This window comes from Egretta garzetta, unplaced genomic scaffold (assembly GCF_000687185.1).
Source record: "Egretta garzetta isolate BGI_Z169 unplaced genomic scaffold, ASM68718v1 scaffold313, whole genome shotgun sequence".
NCBI lineage: Eukaryota > Metazoa > Chordata > Aves > Pelecaniformes > Ardeidae > Egretta > Egretta garzetta.
Genome location: NW_009259063.1, coordinates 572,771 through 593,710, shown reverse-complemented (window position 1 = coordinate 593,710; position 20,940 = coordinate 572,771). Strand labels below are relative to the sequence as shown.

General features: G+C 36.3%; 1 protein-coding gene across 2 annotated transcripts in view; it reads left to right on the top strand.

Annotated features, from left to right (window-relative positions):
• The window catches only part of NEK10 (NIMA related kinase 10), a 106,509-nt gene that overhangs the window by 62,236 nt on the left and 23,333 nt on the right, over window positions 1–20,940 (top strand). Inside the window, exons 26-30 of one of the 2 annotated variants that reach the window (XM_035890697.1) lie at window positions 9,561–9,744; window positions 9,832–9,918; window positions 17,439–17,487; window positions 19,429–19,466; window positions 19,583–19,723. In XM_035890697.1, coding sequence (XP_035746590.1) covers window positions 9,561–9,744; window positions 9,832–9,918; window positions 17,439–17,487; window positions 19,429–19,466; window positions 19,583–19,723 — 499 coding nt within the window. The remainder of the gene's footprint in view (window positions 1–9,560; window positions 9,745–9,831; window positions 9,919–17,438; window positions 17,488–19,428; window positions 19,467–19,582; window positions 19,724–20,940) is intronic. The other variant, XM_035890698.1, reaches the window with a different exon arrangement.

Sequence of the window (20,940 nt, the reverse complement as noted above, 5' to 3'; positions counted from 1 at the left end):
TTACGGATTTTTTTTCTTTTTAATAAGTTGTTTTCACCTTCCTGGCCAAACATAAGACTTGTAGAAATTGTTAATCTTTTTTTCAGTAGTTTTTTGACCTATCAGTTCAAGATCATTATTTGTATTACACTTTTTTTTTTTCAATTAAAGGGATGCCAACGACTGCCAGAAAAACTTCAACAAACCACTGTCATTTGAAATGTAAGAGGTACTGAGATGAAAGAAAGATACAGAGTAGGATTTATAACTTAAAACCATATGAGCAGTTATTTTCCATGTTTTTTGAGTTTTCTTACACCACACATTTAAAAGCTTGTTGTATGCCATTATTTTTTCATATCTTGATATAGTCATTCTCTTGTATAGCTGTGATGAAATTTGCAAAAAATGTACTATGGATGGAAAGCTGCTTGATTTGGGATTTCAATGGAATTATCCTGTCTTTGAGAGAAGAGTGCCCTATCCAGACACTTGTAAGATACGATATTTTGATGATATTGCGTCGAAGTTAGGGTGCTTCTGATTTGTATCAATACTTGAAAAATACACCTATCTACAAAATGAGAAGGAAAATGCCTCTGTGTTTTGGGGGATAATGGCTAGTCTTCTCAAGGAAGGAATACTGTAACTCCAGTTCCACTCCAGTGGATATTTTATTATGTATATTAAAAGAAACAGGTACAACAGGAGGATCTGACAAAGATCCAGAACACTACAGAAGCTGAGAGGAGTAGGGCTTGATAATGAGAAGTGGGAGACTTAATTGTGTGCCCTTGCTGTAAATAAGATAGAATACGATCTTTCAAATTTCAGAGGAGTGCTGCAGGGCTTAGAAGCAGAAGGAGCCATGTTGTCGCCTTTTTCCCAGTATTGTAGGAAAATTTTATGAAGTTTATGAGGATTTCTAATAAAGAGAATAATTATTCCTGAAAAGTCTGACTTTTGAAAAAAATACAATATTCTGACTAAAAGTACTAGGAAGAATTTCAAGCAGCTGTTCCTGAAATAAAAACTCTGTGAGGTATGGACAACCTAATTCATCTTAGTCAAGACCCCAGCAATTCCACAGCCAGGTAATTTGTCATTTTCCATGGCGTCAGAGAATTCAGTGTTTCTGCCATGTAGTTCAATGTTTTTTTGAAGCCAGCTATCTTATACTGTTTTCTCTCTACTAAAATGTGCTCCTTTTTCATCCCAGTTGTGTCGTATAATGTTTCTGAAATAAAGAGTGTACTTTTTGTCCTGGTTTATGGAACTAAGCAGCAGAGATCTTTTGGAGCCGGAGTGGAATCTGTTTTATAAGTAGTGTAAGACCAGTATGGAAGCTGATAAGTAGGCAATTGAAAGGCAGGTCAGTAGATGACGTTGGAGAAGTGTAGTTACCTTGCCTGGCAAGTATAGCATAAAATCCCTGCTTGAAAATAATCCTAATAAAAGGAGTCATTATCAGCTCCCAACAGAAATTCTTACCTTTCCTTGTTTTCCATAGAAATTGTTTATGTAAGAACACAAGCAGATGTAGGGATCAAAGGTGTTTAATAGAGTTAGTGTGTTCAGTTCTCCAAGGTTAAGGTTGCTGACATACCACAAGGTACAGAGGACCAAACCAAGTAATAATAGTATAATTATCTCTGACATAGTACCTTTCATTTCAAGGTGGTCAATATTATGTTTTTATGCTCTGGGTAGGAAAAGGAGAGGAAAAAATAGTTTGTGTAAGGTCACCAAACAGACCAGTGGCAAAGTTGAGTTTTCTGTGTTCCAAGCCAAAACAGTAGTTGATTTAACTAATAATGAAAGTATCTTTTTAATATTTTCCTTTAAAGAGACGAGAAGGTAGCCAAATAATAATTTGATTACTTTTTTGAGGTATATATATTTGAAAAATTTAGACATTATTTTGGCTGTTTGCGAAAAGCTGAAAATAAGTCACTTTTAGTACTTTGGAAATATGTATTTGATTACATGGGCATCATCCATTATTGTTTTGTTTACTGCATATATCCTGAAGTGTTTTTAACTTAGAAATAATGCTTAGAAGCCCTTGATAAGCCAGTGTGTTCACTTACTGTTTGACATATAAATAGAATAACTTTTTTCTCATTGCCACATTATTTAAATGTAAAATATCGATATACCTAAAACAATGTAGAATGATGAATATTGAGATCTGTCCTATATTTTGAATGTGGGGGAGAAAACTGTAAGCTTTATAACCAGAGTCTGTCAGCTAAAAATATATAACAAAACATGAGCCGTTTGTACCTCCAGCTGCTCTGATCAGCCAGATAGTCTATCATGTCTGCCCATTTTTATTATGTTCTCCGAGAGTAAATTTCTTTTCTCAATTTATGAAGTTCTGATCTGTGCATGTGGCGCACATGTTGTGTCACATTCTTTCTCTATACCAGGTTTTGTAATACTGTGTTCTTTGGGAATTTAAGCTTATTTTAATTTTTGTATTAATAATGTCAACTAGAATACACATTTTAGTTTTAAATCATATATGCAAATCCATGTATTCAAATGAAGTTCTGAATTATACAGAGTAATGGGAGACTAAGATGCTTAGGTAATGGAAAAGTAGGTACAACTTCTGATTCTGAGTGTAGTGCGATCTATGGAGTGGCTCCACATCCAGTGTTTGTGAGGGCTCATAGGGTGTCAGAAGTCATTAACCATGCTTGGGTTATGGTCCATTTAGTTACCATTAGCTGAGTGCTTTGTCCTAATGTTCAAACACACATGACTGCTAATTAGCAAGATTGTTCTCTGCATTTTTCTGTTTTCACACTTGAACTGGTAAGTCTTCCCCTAACCCAGCACACTGAAGAGTGTGGCATGTAGACCCAAGATGAGTCGTCTTCCATCTAGATAGGATTTTTAGCTGCAGGTCAACACCGGCCCTCCCAGACCTAGATTGGCAGGTGTCAAGGTGGTGCAGTTCTGGTGGACTAGGATGTTACTGCTGGGAGACATACTCTGATTATTCTGCTTGCAGGCAGCTTGGTTACAGCCTATGCTAAGAAGCCTGCCTGGCACGCAATCTTGCAGAAGCAATTCAACTACTTATTGGCTGGGAATAGTGAAAGAAGCAATGTATGAGTTTTCAGACAGGACTACATCTAAACTAAAGAGCCTGGCCAGACCTGAAATGGCTGATACAGTTTTCTGTCTTCCATCTGTGGCATAAACCTTCATAATCCAGCTGTAGATAAGTAAGAGTAGGTTGTGTTATGTCTTTTCTAGATTGGTTTAGAAATAATAATGGTGTACCTGAAGTCTTGAGAAACATTGGTATTTCTTTGTATGTCCTCTCTATCACAAAGACCCTAATGTAAACAACAGTGAAGCATTTTGTAGGAATACCTGTAAATACAGAGCATGCCACTGCTCCCACTCTTCTTTATCCACAGGAATGGATTTTCTTTATCCCAATCTTTTTCTTCATCTGCAGGGGTGTGTGGCTAAAGGGGGAAGGGTTAAAGCTCGTAGCTTAAGAATCCATACTTTTGTAACCACCCTGCAGGCTACTGGCAACTCTTGTAAACAAAAACAGCCATAAATTTCCTCAAGCTTTTAGAAGAAGTGAGGATAGGATCACAGCTCTCTGAAAGGCAAAGAAACACAAAACGGTTTAGCTGCGTTTTCACCAAGTCATTTCCCCCCCTACCCGAATTCAGTTCTGCACTGTTGGCAATTGTTGTGCTAGCAATCATGTTAGTTTCTAAGCATCACCACATGCATTACAAAGTAGTGCTTAATTAGCAATTCAATTTGAATTAATCTATTTTTTTCGTTAACTCAGAAAAAGACATAAAAATTGGACTAGAGCTCATTTTAATTTCCTCTTTCAGTGTGTTTAGATGTATGCTTTTCTCAGTTCAGCCAATCAATGCATAACAGATTTTTTTTTTTTCTTAAAGCAACAGTGTATGAATGCAGCAACTGGGTTTGTACTGGCTGAAGCAAGGAGTATGTTTTGTTTTAAAACACTTAGAATGCAACAGGTTACTAATATCACAGCAATATAGTTCAGTCTTTGTTAGGTTAGAATATTAAATTCTATTTTTATTAAAAATTTATTATTAAAAAATTTATAAAAAAACTTTGGGTGATAGTGCCTGTCTGTGCACTGCTGCATACAATTCCCATTGCTTTGGAAATGAGTGAGGACTCAGGAATGTCATGAAAGCTTAGCATTCACAAATTGTTTTCTTCTTCTACCTTTCAGTCCATTGATTTTGTTCTGACACTATTCTGTTTTGGTATTTATGTAGCAGGTACTGGAATTAAAGTTTAAATGTTAGAAATTACAGCTGGTGTGATTTTTAGATTTGTACTATGTTTGGAGTATAATTATGCAATAACTGTTTTGCAGGTGTAATTTTATTAACAGCTGCTGAATGTAGAAAATAGTCATCACAGCCAAGTTACTCCCTGTGAAAATATATGATCAAACTATTAAGGACAAACCCATAATATGTTTAATTCAGCTTCAATTTGTTAGTGCATTAAAGTACTTTAATAGAATCACAGAATATAAAGCAGGAAGAGTTGTCAGAAATTATCTTGTCCATCTCCAAGCCTTAGAGCTACCTGTCACTCCTGACGGGTATTTGACCAGTCAATCATAAAAATGTCAAGTGATAGAAAGTCTCTTCCAAGGCAAACTATGCCAAATTAGGGACCAGTTTGGAACAAGCAGAAATGCAAAGACTGTCTTTACAGTCAGCAATCACGAGTCTGAATGAGTCTTTTTTTGGTTTGTGGTTTTTTGTTTTGGTTTTATTTTTTTCCCCCATCTGAAGATAACTTCTGGAAAACCATGAGGATGCCTGAAGTGCTGTCAGAAGATAATTGGAAATCCTGGGCACACCCATAGCACGTATACACTATGCTATATACTGCATCTGCAGTTAGTCTGAGGCTTTTGGAAAATGTTTGTCTTGCTTTGTATGCTTGACAGTGTAAATTTGTTATGTATGTCTTGTTTCCAGGAGATACTAGATGGATGTAGACGAGGTGCTTAGGGACATGGTTTAGTGGTGGGATGGCAGGGTTAGGTTAATGGTTGGACTTGATGATCTTAAAGGTCTTTTCCAACTGAAATGATTCTATGACGTATGCATGTGCACATATAGGATGTATATGACACTTGAAATTTTCAGACCCACTCTTAAGTGTCATTTAATTGCTCTGAGAGCACTAAGACCAGAATGTCCCCAGAACACTGGATTTACTGAGCACATTCAAAGCTGTTACATAGTGTATCAACACTTATTTCTCTCTGCAGCATCCCAGATAGGTGCAATAGTTGAACACTTAATTACTGTTAGATTGTCTTAAAGTCTAATCTAAATTTTATGTGTTCCAGCTTAAGCTGCTTACTTTTTGTCCTCCCCACAGTGGAAATATGCAAGAGTTATTTATTTTCTTTTATGTGTTATATCTCCCCTCTCTATTTTTTTTCTTTCATCTGAATAATCAAATTCCATCAGTCTTACTTTATATGTTGTGTTTTGTAGACCTGATTATTCTTATTTCTCTCCTGTTCTATCTCTCCACATTTTCTAAGTGTAGTGTTCAAAACTGGACTCCGTTACTCCAACTGAGAACCTTTTTGGTACCAAGTAGAAAGTTTACAGAGTTCTTGGAGGTGATTCTCTTTATACATCCCAGCATGATGTTTACCTTTTTATAACAGCATGGTCACGTTGAGTCATGCTCTGTTTCTGATCCACCAAAATCCCTGCATCTTTTCCTGCAGAGGTGGTGTCTGACCAGTCCTTCCCCATCTGTCCATTTTACAGTTGTTTTTCCCCTGCTCATAGAACCTGGCATTCTCCCTATGTAAACTTCATCAGTTCTGTTAGTTTCTCCAGTTTGGCAAAACTTTCTTCAAAACCTATTGTCACTTGCATTAATGCAACTCTGTGTACGATGTATATCTTGTAATGTGATATATGATGTGAGTGTATCGCAGTCTATGCACATTTAATAGGCAGTCTATCCCATTATGCATATTATCATTGTAATTCAGTGACAACATTGAATGGTTTTGGAACAAGGTCGGAAGGGAGCCTGAAAAATTGTGCTCACCACCCATTTTCAGTTTAACAAACCCTCAAAGTAGTTACCAAATTGAGTACAATTTTTATGGTCAATTGTACAACCAAATGATTGTGATTTTGTCTAGGTCACGCTTCCCTAGCTTTCTTGCAAGATGTCATGAGAAACATTGTCAAAAGCCTTACTAAAGCCATTATAAATAACATTTACTTCTTCCCAATGCACAAGAGCTGTCACCCTGTTACAGAAAGAAATATGTTGTTTAGTATGGGGTTTTTCCGTGACAATTTCATGTTAGCTGTTACTCATTTTGTTGCTATCTTCTAGTTTTTTTACAAGTAGTTTAATAGTGGAAGTAGTTCTATATTTTTTTTCTTGAAATAGAAGTTCAGTTGACTAGTATTAATGCTGTAATTACTTGTCTCTAATAAAGAAGATTAATTAAACACTCTTTGCAAATGCCACTAGAGAGCTCTATATTTCTTGAAGACAGAAAAGTTAATTCTTCTGCACAGCAATATGGCAAAACAGAGCTAAGCACATGATCAATACCTTTATTTTAGTTAAACCTAGCAGGTTTGGGGGGGGTGGGGTTTGACAGTGTTAATTTCAATTTTTAAAAGATTAGGTTCCTGTTGGAAGTGAAAACCACCAATTTAGGTTTAACTTCTCCAAACCCAAAGTATATCTGATTTTACAGTGGTAATGGTGACCAGTTAAGAGAGAGACAGTGCAAGTGTACAGGATATGGATGAAGAGTCTTAGCTTGTAGACAGAGATTTTTCTTCATGGCTGGGACACAAATTTCAAGTGTTTCCAGAGATGCCTTTGCTTAGTCATAAAGGTGAATTCTGGAAAAAAAAAATTAATTAGTTTTTAACTTGAACATTTTTGCACAGGGACTCTTTTCCTTTGAACTGTGTTTGTTTATACTAGAAGGCAGAGTTTGTTTCAACAAAGGTGGCAAACAATCAGACCCATGGGGAAAAGGAGTTACTAGTTTGTATGAAAATGTGTGAAAATAATCTGGATCAACTGACGAAGCCTCCAGAAAGATTTGTAAAGTACTGAACACGAGAATAAAGTGGAGATATGAGCACAGTTCAAATGAATATATATCAGTCTAACTCGTGTTTCAGTGTTTGTGATATTCTGAATATCCCACTGTTTAGTAGATTTCTTTGAAAGATAAGTATCTGTCTTTCTGCCTATCTGAAAGAAGTCTCTCCCAGGATATGGAAATGGTTGTTTTGAGGTGTTGAAGGAATACTTCATCCATGCTTTTCTCACAAAACTAGGTTCTTTATATCCTTATATTCTTGTGTAGGTCCCTATAGTCCCACTCCAATGCTGAGCAAAAGTGGCATTGAACTCGCATCCCAGCCTCCTCCAACCTGTACTTTTGTCCTTCTAAATCCTGGCTGATTTAGATTTAGTAGCACCCTACTAAAAAGAGAAACAACAGTATATAATCTCACTTTTGAAAATTATTAGCTATTGTCTACGTAGGGCAAAATATGTCACAGTACATTTATATGTTACTCTGAGACCAGTAATAAAATACTATATTTCTCTGTGTTCAGATATTAGGTAAATGGAGCAGATTTTATGTGTAGACAGGTTATAGTTTTACAGTTTATATAACTGCTTTAAGGTTTTGGGATACATTTCACTGATCTCTGAACAGTTTCTGTAGCAGGCATAATGATTATTTTTATCATGAGGTCTACAGAATTCAGTTCAGGCATTTCAAACAGGTTTTCTTTCTCGGTTAGATCTGACACCAATTTGTAACAGCAGTCTTTTTGATCTTTTCTTTTTTTTCTCCTTAGCTCCACTTGATTTACAAGTCATTGTTAATAATTTGTCATCTGAGTGTGAGGTTCAGTGTGGGCAATGTTGAAAGGAGTTGGAGATGCCCATGCAGTTTGACCCTTCTCTCCCTTTACTTTGTTTTCTTTTATGTAGAGCAGGTGAATTGGGTCTCTTCAGCAATTACAGTACTTACTGTTCAGGGCACAATAATCGTGCTCATATGTCATGACCAGACTACTCTTTTTAAGTGAGCTTGAGAGTCCTCCTTAGTGGTTGCCATCCTGTGCTACGCTGCAGTTGCCGCTTTTTTGTGGCATCTTGGTCATAAGCTCAGTCCACTACTTAAGTGTCCCACCCAAATTTAAAGAGAAAAGCTTGACAAGCCATGTCTTGCGCATTAAGTTATAGTTTTGGGAATAGAACAAAAGATGGGAAATAACTGAAGCAGACCATTGTACAGGTGCTCAGAGTGGGGTTAGGTTTCTGAAAGAGAAATGGTTTTCAGAATGCACACATTCTGCTCTGTCCCAATAAGGTCAAAATACATCAAGGGAAAGACTTTGGAAGAGTATTGTATTAGATACAGGCCAAATTGTCTTTGACACACTTGGTAAGAATATAAGTATTTAGGAATGTATTCTTTCCTGAATTTACTTTAAATAGTAAAGATACTAATTTGTTTAATGTTTATATAATTTGTCCTTTATCATACTTTGCTCTGACAAGAGGGAATAAAAAGCATGAATTTATTTATGCACAACAGAAATAATATGAGAATACTTGGAACAATATATAAAGAGATCATAAAACCATTCCATTTTCAAAATATATTGCATTGAAATAGAAGCAGTAACAGGGATCAGGGATCTCTATTCTTTCCAGAAAAGCTGTAAACAATGACAACAGCAGAGGCAGAATTTTCTGCTCATTAAAGAACCCCTTGCCACATTTGGTCAGTTCAGTCTTGGGGATTCTCTCTGGCATCACATCATATCAAGTTCACTTCATATTTTACAACCATCTTGACCTATGTACAGGTTTTGTATTGTCCAGAACTGTTCTGATGTTTGTTGTCTAAGGAAGAAATTCTTTACAATGAGGGTGGTAAAACACTGGAACAGGTTGCCCAGAGAGGTAGTGGAGGGCCCATCCCTGGAAACATTCAAGGCCAGGTTGGATGGGGCTCTGAGCAACCTGATCTAGTTAGCGGTGTCCCTGCTCACTGCAGGGGGGTTGGATTAGATGACCTCTAGGGGTCCCTTCCAACCCAAAACATTCTATGATAAGCTGGAAGAGAGTAAATCTCCCGTTGCTTGTATCTGAGAACCCACTATCTTCATCCAATCTTTTATTTTTTTATGTTGTTCAGTAGTTCTTTCTGGTCTGGTGTTTGTTTCTTTTTTTTTTTTCCCCCACTTTCAATGACTGTTACAAAAGACCTTCAAAAAGAACAAAGGTACCTTTTATGTAAAGGCTAGAAATAATTTGTTTAGATTAAACTTAGAATTAGTGGCTGAACCAGGTACCATGCAGTCTTGGACTAACAACTAAATGGGAACAAAAAGTGCATTTTTATGTCTTTGTGTATACACAAGTGACACTTGCATTTGCAGGTTTTCTAATGAGCGCTGGATAAGGACAATACATAACCTTTCCTTTTTGTTCTTTGTTAGAAAAATTATGAGAAGTTTAGTCTTCATAGCAGCATCAGTGGAGCAGCCAGTTGCAAAAGTGAATTTTCAGAAAATACTGACCTCCCAGCTGGAAGTTGTCAATCTGCATGTGGAAAAGATGAGGGAAGAACGTGTGAAGAAATCCTGGTAGAGGATCACAGCACTTTAGAGAACTCTGAGAAAGGTAGTGATTAGCAAAAGAAGCATTAGGAGTACTATTATGCTGGTCAGAGGTGGGTTAAAAGCTTCTTTGCTTTCATTTTTTGTGCAGATACGTTCTCTGAATTAGATGATGAGCTGGATGTACTGGACAATTCGAGCAGCTCCAGTTCAAGTAATTTGAAAGAGTCTGCTATTGGTAAGATTCCTTGAGAATGAAGCATACCCTACTTTATAATAGCAAAGTAGTTTGTTCCAAAATATTAGGGTATTTCATGATTTGTTGCAAGTTCATTATCTGTTGTGATTCTTAAGCAAAAGAAAAATAAAATAACTGCGCCTCTGTGGCAGCCATTTCCAGTATAATACATTTTGCATCACATTTTCGTTGTGCAGCTTGTCCCTATATTTTGAAGTAATGCCTACGAAAACTAGAATGTTATTGGGCAACTTGACAAAGAAAGTGTTTTTAGATTTGAAACATAAGATAACTAGTGTTGATAAGAAACAGAAGGAAGACACTGTGAAAACTTCTGTCTCAGTAACAGTAATGCTGTGCAAATGAATAAATGGAGTGCCCTGTTAGAGGGTGTAAAAAAGAGCGTTGAAAGAGGCAAGCTTTAGCTGTCTAGATGAATTGACTAAATGGAACTGAAGGAATGCTTAATGATTAGATTTGAATTAGGAAGGGATTATGTGACAAAACACAGCATTAATTCTGCCTGTAGTTATTTATGGTAATCAGATAGGAAAGCACCAGCTGTGTTGGGTGTTATCTTAAGTAATAGTTTTTTGGATTATATTCTAAATATGAAAATTAAAAAAAAAAAAAAAAAAAAATGTAAAACGTCCAACCACTGTGAGCTACCTGCTAATTTCTGAGCTACCACAATCTACCTATTAAATGGTATGGGATTCTGGTTAGAGGAAAATCAAAGAGCGTTTTATAATAGAAGAAAAAAGATTGATATTAGAGCTGAGCAAAATCGGAGATTTCCATTCATCCTATGAAGTTCTGACAGAAAATCTGTGGATGATTTAGACTGTCATTTTAAAAGGTGAAGGGAATGTGGTTGTCTAAAGATTAACAAATTTTATTGTTTCAGGGTACCAGGCTTCAAAAAACATAAAATAACATTACTTTATCTGTTTGTAGTGCTATTTGCTAACTGGGTTTTCTTCAGATTTTCACTCAGGTACTAAATAAATATGAATGCTTTTAACTGAAATGTCTAGCTGGTAGTGCAGGTAAATAAGTGATTTGATAATTCTACGTAAAATCCATTAATATGATTTGCTAATTGTAACTGGACAGCCCGCCATTCTAAAGGCTGGAGGACCTGTGGTTAGCCAGCCCTGAGTTTATTATCAAGGTTTTCTTAACAAAGGAAAACCTTTTTTTTTACTTTCTTGTGCTAAGAGATTAACAAGAGAAGCTCACAGGGTCCAGGGAAGCCTAGCCTGACAGTGGGAGGGGGCTGCATAGAAGGAATGTCTTGAGGAAAAGCAGCCTGTGGAGGCAATGTTCTATTTTGGTTTTTATACTGAAGAATAACACATTGTGCATCTCCCAGAAATGGAATTCTTTGTGGGCAGGTTCAGCGTTGTACACAGACATTTGAAATCTCTGCATAGTTTGTAACGTGCCACACCCGAAGTGTTATTGGTAATGATTACCTTGTTGTTAATTTTTCTTTGTTAAGATTTGGACATTAACAAAACGTCAACTTTTTGTAATATTTAAATATTTTTGTGCCAGATTTCCATTGATTTAATGAAATATTTCAACTGGAAAGGTCCAGTCAGTTCCTATTAATCCCAGTAACTTTAATGAGCATTTCTAGAAGTTGTTGCCCATTAGTCACCCAGCATAAAGTTTAACTGGTATACAGATAATTCATGACTGCTTTTTCAGAAAAATGATTCTGCAGTCACACGTTCTTAGATCATGTGTAGTTTGTACTTGATGTTGAAGTTAACGTTGTAGATCAGCTGTAATTAACGCTGGCAAATTTTTCTTTTTTTCAGGGAAAAAGAAAAGATAGCTTTTAAAAAAAAAGCATTATAAATTCAGGATGCTTGGGTTATTCTCCCTTCATTGCTAATAAATAGCTAACAGTGTATGAATTATCAGCCATGGTTTTGCCAAGCATGCAGGCATTACAGGGGAGAATGTCACCAACTTTCATTTAGCTAACTTGGAAACTGCTAACACGGAAATGTGAGTTTCAGTTAGGGGTGTGTTGATCAGGGTCTTGAAAGGGTTTGTCTAACCGTGCTGCTATCACGTCACTGAATTTCAGAGAACACATGATCTGCAAATGTAGAAAAATACTGCTCTATTTTAAAACTGGGGTAGTATTTTGTAAAAAGTTGTGATATACTGAGGTGTTTGAGACAGAAGCTGGTATGCGTGTGAGTGACAGTGTACTAGTGGTTAGCTTTTTTTATTGTCCACTACTTGTCATAATATTTTTAATAATTTTACATACCCCGTGTTTTTCAATTATGGTTTAAGAAAAGGATTATTGTTCTTAGTCTAGACAATATTATTCTACAAGACCAGCTCCTTTAGCAACTCCTAAGATTGCCAGATGCAGGGTATGTAGATTCTGGAATAGTTGTTCATGCTACTTGAAATGATTAATCCTACAGGAGCAAGATTCTGCACATTTCGTAAGCATAGAGGCAGTAGTGGGAGACGTGACTTCCACACTCCCCCCCCGCCCCCGCCCCGTAGTCCTTATAATTTGAAATGATAAAGATTGACAGAGGATAGGGACATACTGAGTCACAAAGCAACAAAGAGTGATAGGATGATTATAGCTTATTATTTGCTTTATTTTTCTTATTTTAAAATCAAGAAGGTTCCCAACTTTACCTTAGCTTAGTCATATTTAAGGGGTTTTTACTTGTGTTTGATTTACAGTGTAATTGTACTTGCATTTCTGCTGGTAAACCAAACAGCAGGAAAATAGTGGTATCTCTTAGTGCATTGTAGTCCAGTAGGGCTAGTATGTCAGTTGGGTGAGAGACACTTTAAAAGTTTACTCTATGTCTGGGAACACTTTTTGGAAAATATTTTTTGTTTCCTTGTATCATATTCATCTACACTGCAATCAGGACAATGTCCTAAATACATTGAAAGACTAGTTCTGTGTAAAATATACTATCAGAAAACCCTAGTCCCTAGGATTTTATATACTTGCCTTCTGACCATCCTCACAATAAAAAGGTAAGCATACGACAATTCCCTTTCAGAATTGCTCAGTACTAGCTTTTCATGAGGCTAAGAAGTCCCAGTGCACAGTCCTGTTGTTGTGCTGTATCTTGCTTAGGAGTTTTTGTGTTACCTCCTAATTTAATATATGTTGCCAGTATTTGGAGAAATCTCTGGACGTATCTAACTTGGGGCCAATAGGCAAAGATGTTGCCAAAATTTCTGCAGTGCAATAGTATTCAGAGTTACTGTGTAATGAAGAGACCACAGATCTGCCAGAGGAATATTCTAGTGATGTAACTCTCGAAGGGTCTCCTATGTCTTTCTTTGAGCTTTTAGAAAAATGACTTGTTTACACAGTGCCAGGACTTGAGTTTTGTGCAGGTAATGCTCAAAGCAGTCAAATGTATCCAGTTGAATAACTGGGGATTTTTAGAACTAGGATAGTCTCAAAATAGGAACTCTGCATGTTGTATGTAGCAAATGATTGGGCTCTGAGTTTAGGTCATCACTTAGCTCCAAATTTAACTATTTTTGAGAATAACAACAAACACAATAGGAAATAAATACTCATTCAGTAATGTCACTTGCTGTCTGAAGCTAGTAGTTTGATTCAAAATTTGGGCTTAATTGCAGGCAGCTACCTTATATCTTGCAAGTTCTGTGATTACAGAGTGTTGGTTTGTGGTTTGTTTTTGTTTTCGGTTTTTTTTTTTAATTCAGACCAATTAGTATTCTTTGGATTTGATGATTTGAGAAGATATTTCTTTACATAAGACATTTAGATAGTTTGATAAGTCTTAGGGTTAAGATCTTACCACATCTACTATAGATGGTTCTTTAGCTTGAGGGGGGAAAGCTTAGGAAATTTGTTGAAAATTATTATTGCATCAAGAACCCCACAATTTGCACAATGGTCTGTCTGCGAATAATTTTGGAGATCTTACAGTGGTTTTAGGCTTGTTTTTCCCAATTTGACTTTGTCTAAGATTCAGATTTCCCTTGAGACCTCAGCGTAATGGGACTTTGTTGAAGACATCAGTTAGAACAAGATCTTCCAAGACCTGGTTTTCCTGTATGATGCTTGAGTTAAGCTTAAAGTATTTTTATGGCAACTTCTGTTGCTGTACACGTAGTTACTGCTAATGAGCAAAAACCTCAAGTCTGTTTGCTCTGCACACAGCTTAATTAACCTGGTTGGGACTGTCCGTTGCAGTGTACAGTGATTTAAAGGGCAGCTTACTAAGAGTGTCTTGTATAAATAAATGTAATTTGACCTTTTTCCTGAAGGGTTCATTAAACTGTCATTCAAAAAACCACTTCCGTTGCTTCCATTTCATTTAAGGAGATGGATTGAATTTTTCTGCTAATATGGAATCTTGATTCAGTTTTCCTATCAGTCTGATCAAACTTGAAAATGTTTTCAGAGTGGTTTTTTTAGATACTAGTGAAGCGAAAGCCAGAGCAAAAGTTACTGTCTTCCCAGGTTTTTCGGAACTCATATCATGTTATAAGCTCTTTTCTTGAAATTGCATGGTTAGGTGCCTGCAAGAGAAAAACACTAACCTGCTTATTAGAATGTATTTGTATGATTTGCACTGATGTCAATGCATGTTATGAAGTTAAAGCCTTAGAAGTTGCTTTAATTACATCAGCTATTAAAGACCAAGGTAGCAATTGGAAAAATGCTTGATGCCACATTTGATGTATATATCTTCATAGAGCTCTTCAGAATAAGGAGGCTGATGAGAATCAAAAGCTTTGGCTTTTGTGAGTCTCTCGCATTCCAACAAGGGTGGGCACAAAACAGGAGAGAGATGGAGGATTTACATTTCATTTTCATTGAGATCATCTTGAATTGAGAAATTCCCTCGTGCAAGGCCTTTGAACAAAACATATGTTGCCTTGCTCTTCCCATACGTATCAAAGGAGTAACCACGGTAAAAGGAAATAAGGTCCAGGTAACACCCTGGGCTGAACTATGCACTATGTGCTCCATGACTTACATTTAACTTTCCTACACATCTGTGTTGTTTCTTACTCCCTGTCTGACTTTGTATGATTAGCGTCATTCTTACACAAAAGACTAAGGATTATAACTAAAGTCATTAGTGTTTGTGTGTGTGTGTATACACGCATGAATGCGTTTGTTACAGTGATTTTTAGATGTTTGAGTCTCCTCATGCTTAGTTATTGAAGAAATAATTTCAAACGTATTTTCATAGAGACTCCTCTCAGCTGTAGCTGCTCAGTGGGTCTCTGACATAATAATAAGCAATGAAAATGGCACTGAAGGGTGTTGGCTATTGTTTGCTGATGTTCTGCATCATGATTTTTGGTTGTGGTTTTTTTTTTTCTTAGCATTACTAAGTATTTTCCTAACTTTAGCATATGAATCAGAATATATTGCATCTCTGCCATGCAGAGATACGAGTGGTGAGACAGACTCTTTGGTGTGAAATATCATGCACTTGTAAATACACTCATAAGCTGGCAGATTAGCAAGTCAAATGTGGTGAGTCATCAAACTGATCAAGAAAATTTGGATATAAGCCCTTTACTGATAGAGAGACCATTTATTTGAAACAGCTAAAGGGTATATTATTTCAAATCCAGTTTTGTATATGGATACTTGGAAAGGGGAGCTGTTTTTAAAATTCTAACAAACAACTGTGTTCAAATTTAGCTTTCTAGCCAAATGGCTTCTGTTACAGATTTTCTTGCACATATTCCCATAATATATAATAGTCTTTGTTACAACAGTGTCTGAGATTGTAACTCATAATCCTTACCCCAAGCAGCATGATTCAGGTTCAGTCAGAGCTTCTACTTTTGTATTTGTATTATTGTGTTTGCATCTTAAGTAGGTAAAGAATCGGTTCCTTGAATAGGCACAATCATATTTTTTCATTTCCAAAGTCCTTCTTTACGTGGAATGCAGTGGACACTGTATTTTCCTATCTATTTCCCTATCTCAAGTGTTAAAGTTAATTGAATGATCTTTGCTTCTATAAGGGCCTCGTTTATTTGCTATTACATAAATCAACTGCTCTTATCAAACCTTCTTTTGGGCTAACTACTACAGAGTTTTAGTATCTCTTTTGCTAAGCAAAGCATTACCAGGGAATAAAATACTGTTTCTTTTTTCCTTCATTCTGTCTGTCTGTGTGTCTTCTTTTTAGGGAGACAGATTTGCCTGAAGATGTATCGTTTCTTTTGGTTTTAAAGTAACTTCTGTGTGACAGTTGCCAGCCTCCTTCAGGATTTTTTTTTTTTTTTTAAAAATTCAGAGGATCTCAGGAAAGTAGGAAAAATAGAAGCACTATATTTTGGAGGGCAACAGAAAGTATATTTGAACACAATGAAAAGATTTAAGACTCTTAGAAGTGTGTTTGCTCTCTGAAAGTCTTCTACTGCTCTAGGACTAATATAACTGCTGTAACAAGACCAAAAATATGAAAACTAGTGTAAGTTTGGCATTTTTTTTTTCTTAGCTACTGTTTGAATGATTAGATGCCTCTGTTCTTGTTTTATGATAATGCTTGTGATGTTACTAGTGTGGAAGAACATCTCATGTAGACAAAGATGCAGATTATTATATTAAAATGCATTAATTGTACAGGAAAATTGTAAAATTTCCTAATCTTACTCCTCAGGCCTTCAGTTATCTGAAATATATTTCAATTTAAACATACACTTACTCCTCATTCAAAGCGAGATATCATTTATAGGAGAGCGTGGTCTCATATATCAAAATTGCCATTGAAGAAATGTTTTTATGGGAATGTTTTAAGACAGACGAATGCTTAAGACAAATACTTGTTTTAAGGCAATGCTTTCCAACTGCATAAATAATAAATATATCATCAAACATTACCCCTAATTCTTCACGTTTTTGGGCACTATGCAATAAATGCCAGAAATGTTTGGGTTCAGTTTTATTGCCAATTAGATGTTTGACTGATAACTGCTAACAACCCTGTCTTCAAGGTCTTAAAATCAGTGGGATAATTTAAGAGGTAAAATATTGCATATGTAGTAGCTAGAATAGTTAGCTAATAGAATAGTGGCAACAAAACTGGTAGAACAAGGTTTAGACAAACAATCAAAGGTCCTCTGAGAAAGTGGGTAAATGTTCTAGCTTTTTATCCAGAGTAGAGACAATGTAGTGTCTATATTGGTAGCCGTAACTGAGGTAGTTATTTAATGCAAATCCAGATACATCTTTTGTGGGCATCTAGTCAGCATATGTTATTAGTTTCTGTGAAATTCTGAAAGTATTTATTAAAATACTGTGCGGGGCTGAGGTTTTAGTTACGATGCAAGCAAATCTTTGATCCATCAGGCAGCAACTCCATAGTCAAATGGGGGTTTGGTGTCTGTTTAACATTGCTTTTTAGAAGTTATTTTGACTTTATGTCTGGGACATAGAAAATACTAACATGCATGTGTGTATTTTTTTTTTTACTGCAGAGATAATTTCTATGCATTTGTTTCAGGTATAATTAAACAAAGTTTTAGTGCTTCTGAAAGACAACCTCAGATTAGGTAGGTACAATTTATGATTTTAATATCAATTATATAATTGATCATTGTTATGATCAATTCCAGTCAGTTGTTTCACAGTGGAACAGTTGTGCAATTGCCTTCATGAAACATGTCCTTACTTATTACAACTTCATTTTATCTCAGCCTATGACACTTAAGTCTGCTTGAGGATATTGTTTGAGAGTGTTTGCACACAGAAGCTTTATGTGAGTAATTTGAGGACTGACATTAAAAGTGGACCTTGCTACATCAGCTTAAACTGACAGTAGTTAGCCAAATTCTGGGTTTGCATTTTTTTCCTGGTTTTGATACGTGCAGTCTAGTCGCTCAGCTGCCCATTTAATACACTGCTGTGAGGAACATTTTTATACCCCTACCTTCAACCTTGCCTTCTTCTGTGTGTATCCTTTTACTGGTTGTGCTTTTCCTATCACTTCAAATGCAATACTCCATTTTTGCTTTCAGAGTTGTTCTTAGCATATCACCATCCAGTCTGTCACTTTCCACTCACCAGCTTTCCAGTTTCAGTCCTGCTGCAGTCAGTAATGGCAGCCTCCTAATACTTGAGCGTTGAAGCAAGAGCGTTTGTTTTTTCTCCATCTCTGCCCCTGACATAAACATTAGCAAAACTATCTCCTTATCTTTCTTCTTAATTACTCCTTGCAACTGTAATTTCCCTACTGCCTAAAAAATTCTTGACATGCTAGGGCTGTTGAGGCTGCCATCCATCAGGACATCATATTGGTTCTTTCCATTCCCCATCTGTCTGTATCCATTTGTTGTTGCTTATCTCAGCTAGTGAAATCTGCAGGCTGGGACAGCATTTGTGCTGAGTACGGAGCAGAAGCTAGCACTGAAACATCTGGACCTCTATTTCTGACATTGAGTATTGGTATCCTAGTGATGTAATATTAATTTTTTCCCCCACTTTACTAGTACTGTATGAATTATTACTCCTGTTTTTATCCACTAGACAATAATTATTTTATGTATTCTATCCATAAAATGGGTTAATTGAAATGTCCTTTGTTGTGGTTTAATCCCAGATGGCAACTAAATGCCACCCACTGCTCACCCACTCCCCCCCAGTGGGAGGGGGGAGAGACTCAGAAGTGGAAAAGCAAGAAAACGCATGGGTTGAGATAAAGACGGTTTAATAGGCAAAGGAAAAGCTGTGCATGCAAGCAAAGCAAAAATTCACTGCTTCCCATCAGCAGTCGGGTGTTCAGCCATCTCCAGGAAAGCAGGGCTCCATCACGCATAACGGTTACTTGGGAAGACAAACGCCATAACTCTGAACGTTCCCCCCTTCCTTCTTCCCCAGCTTTATATGCTGAGCATGATGTCATATAGTCTGGAACACCCCTTTGGTAAGTGGGGATCAGCTGTCCTGGCTGTGTCCCCTCCTAACTTCTTGTGCACCCCCAGCCCACTTGTGGGTAGGGTGGGGTGAGAGGCAGAAAAGGCCTTGACTCTGTCAGCACTGCTCAGCAGTAACAAAAAAATCCCTTTGTTATCACCACTGTTTTCAGCACAAATCCAAAACATAGCCCTGTACTAGCTGCTGTAAAGAAAATTAACTCTATCCCAGCCAAAACCAGCACATGCTGTACAAATGCAAAAGAATATGTAATCTAGTGGATTGAGTTTTAAATATTAAAATTCTGTCTACTGTTTTTGTACATTCCACGCTAAAAACTGAGCAGGGAAAGGAATGAAGTCTAACTTTTAATTAGTAGAAGTTACGCTATTTTGGACACATAGAGTAAGCCAGCCTTTGTATGACTTACAAATGCGGAGTTGAAAACTAGTGAATTTGGACAGATTTCCTTTAGAGGAGATATGAGGAGGAGTCAGGGAATACTGATATTTCCTCTACAGTCATTTATGTCAGACACAATTACAACTACTTTTTTTTTTTTTTTTTTTTTTTTTTAATAGAGATTATATTGAAGGTCCGGGATCAAGACTGCGACCAGGTAATTCTGTGCTTGCAACAAAATCAAAATTTAACTTAAAGTGAACCTAATATTTCCACATTTTTAAACCTTATTCTGCTGTTGCATATCAAGTGTCTCTTCTTTTATTTCTTCAGCTTTACTGCCTATTGATCTGCTCTTAAGAGTGCTTCTACTCGTGCGCAGGGCCCACACTAAGAAAATAGAGGATTTGTTCATGACAGGGTGGCAGTCTTATAGTCTTTCAGCTGTAGTTCTTTGCAAAATGAAAAATCATTGTATTATCTAATTAAATTTTTAAATGTTAGTAAAGGAGAGAATTACATTTCAGATACAAATATGTTATCTGAAATATCATTAAGAAATTTTTAAAAACATGAATTCCAATAGTAAATCAGTAAGACCTAATTTTAATGGTCATTATCCTGCTTAAACATCTTCTGAATGCAATGGGAATTTCTCCTATGAAAGGAATGTTTCACAGAGCCCCTGTAAATTATCAAGTATGTATATGTCATTGATGAAACAAGTTTTCCATTTGAGTCACTTTCTTACTGAGAAGCTTCACATGCTGTAAGCTGCAAAACTGTGATTTCAGAATGCATATTGTCTGAATTAAACTATACTTGAAAGAAAATTATTTGAGCAGTTGAAATATTGATCTTTATATAAAAAGGACTTTTTGTCTATACTAACTTCTATTTCACAGCTTTTTGATATAAAAATTGTATTAGGAATTTTAATTATGCAGTACAAATCTAAATTTTCTGTCCACTTTCAGCTGTTTTCAATGCTGTTTGCTGAAGAATGCCATTTGAATACCAACATACAGTTGAAACCTACTATCCAGCAGTAATGTAGCAGGGTTATAATGATCTGCAAACACTTTAGCCTTTGTTAATATTTTCAGTCCTATGGGTACTTTGAGCAAATCTGATATCTTTTGTCAGTAATGTTTTCCTTTTGGGTAAAAACTCTTAAAAGTTTTTTGATCAAGTCCTCAGCAGCCTATTTGCACACACATGTCCTCATCCCCCAAATAATGCTATGCTCCTGTATTTAAGAAGAGGTAATTGTGGAGTGGTCTGGAGTACATGGACTTTATGGGAACTCCTAAAGTTGCTTGCTGAACATTGGGCCTCCAGCTGTCTTTGAAGCACATAAACATTACGAGTAGGCATTACATCTGGTCCTGCTAGACTAGTAAGTCATATGACTTGCTGTCATACTAGAAAAGAGATAAAGCTCTATACACTGGATAGCAGGGAAATCCATATTATGTCCTATTCGGTCCTTTCTGTTTGCTGATATAATTCCAAGTATATTTTCATTCAGATAAAAAAAAAAAACAACCAACAACTGAGAAGACCCACAAAAGAAAGGGCACTTATTTATTTGCTTTTGTTTTGTAATACAAGCCGTTGACGTCAAAGGAGAAGTAAAATACCACAGAACAGGGAGCAGTGAAAAAGATAACGTGTCAAGGAAGTGGATT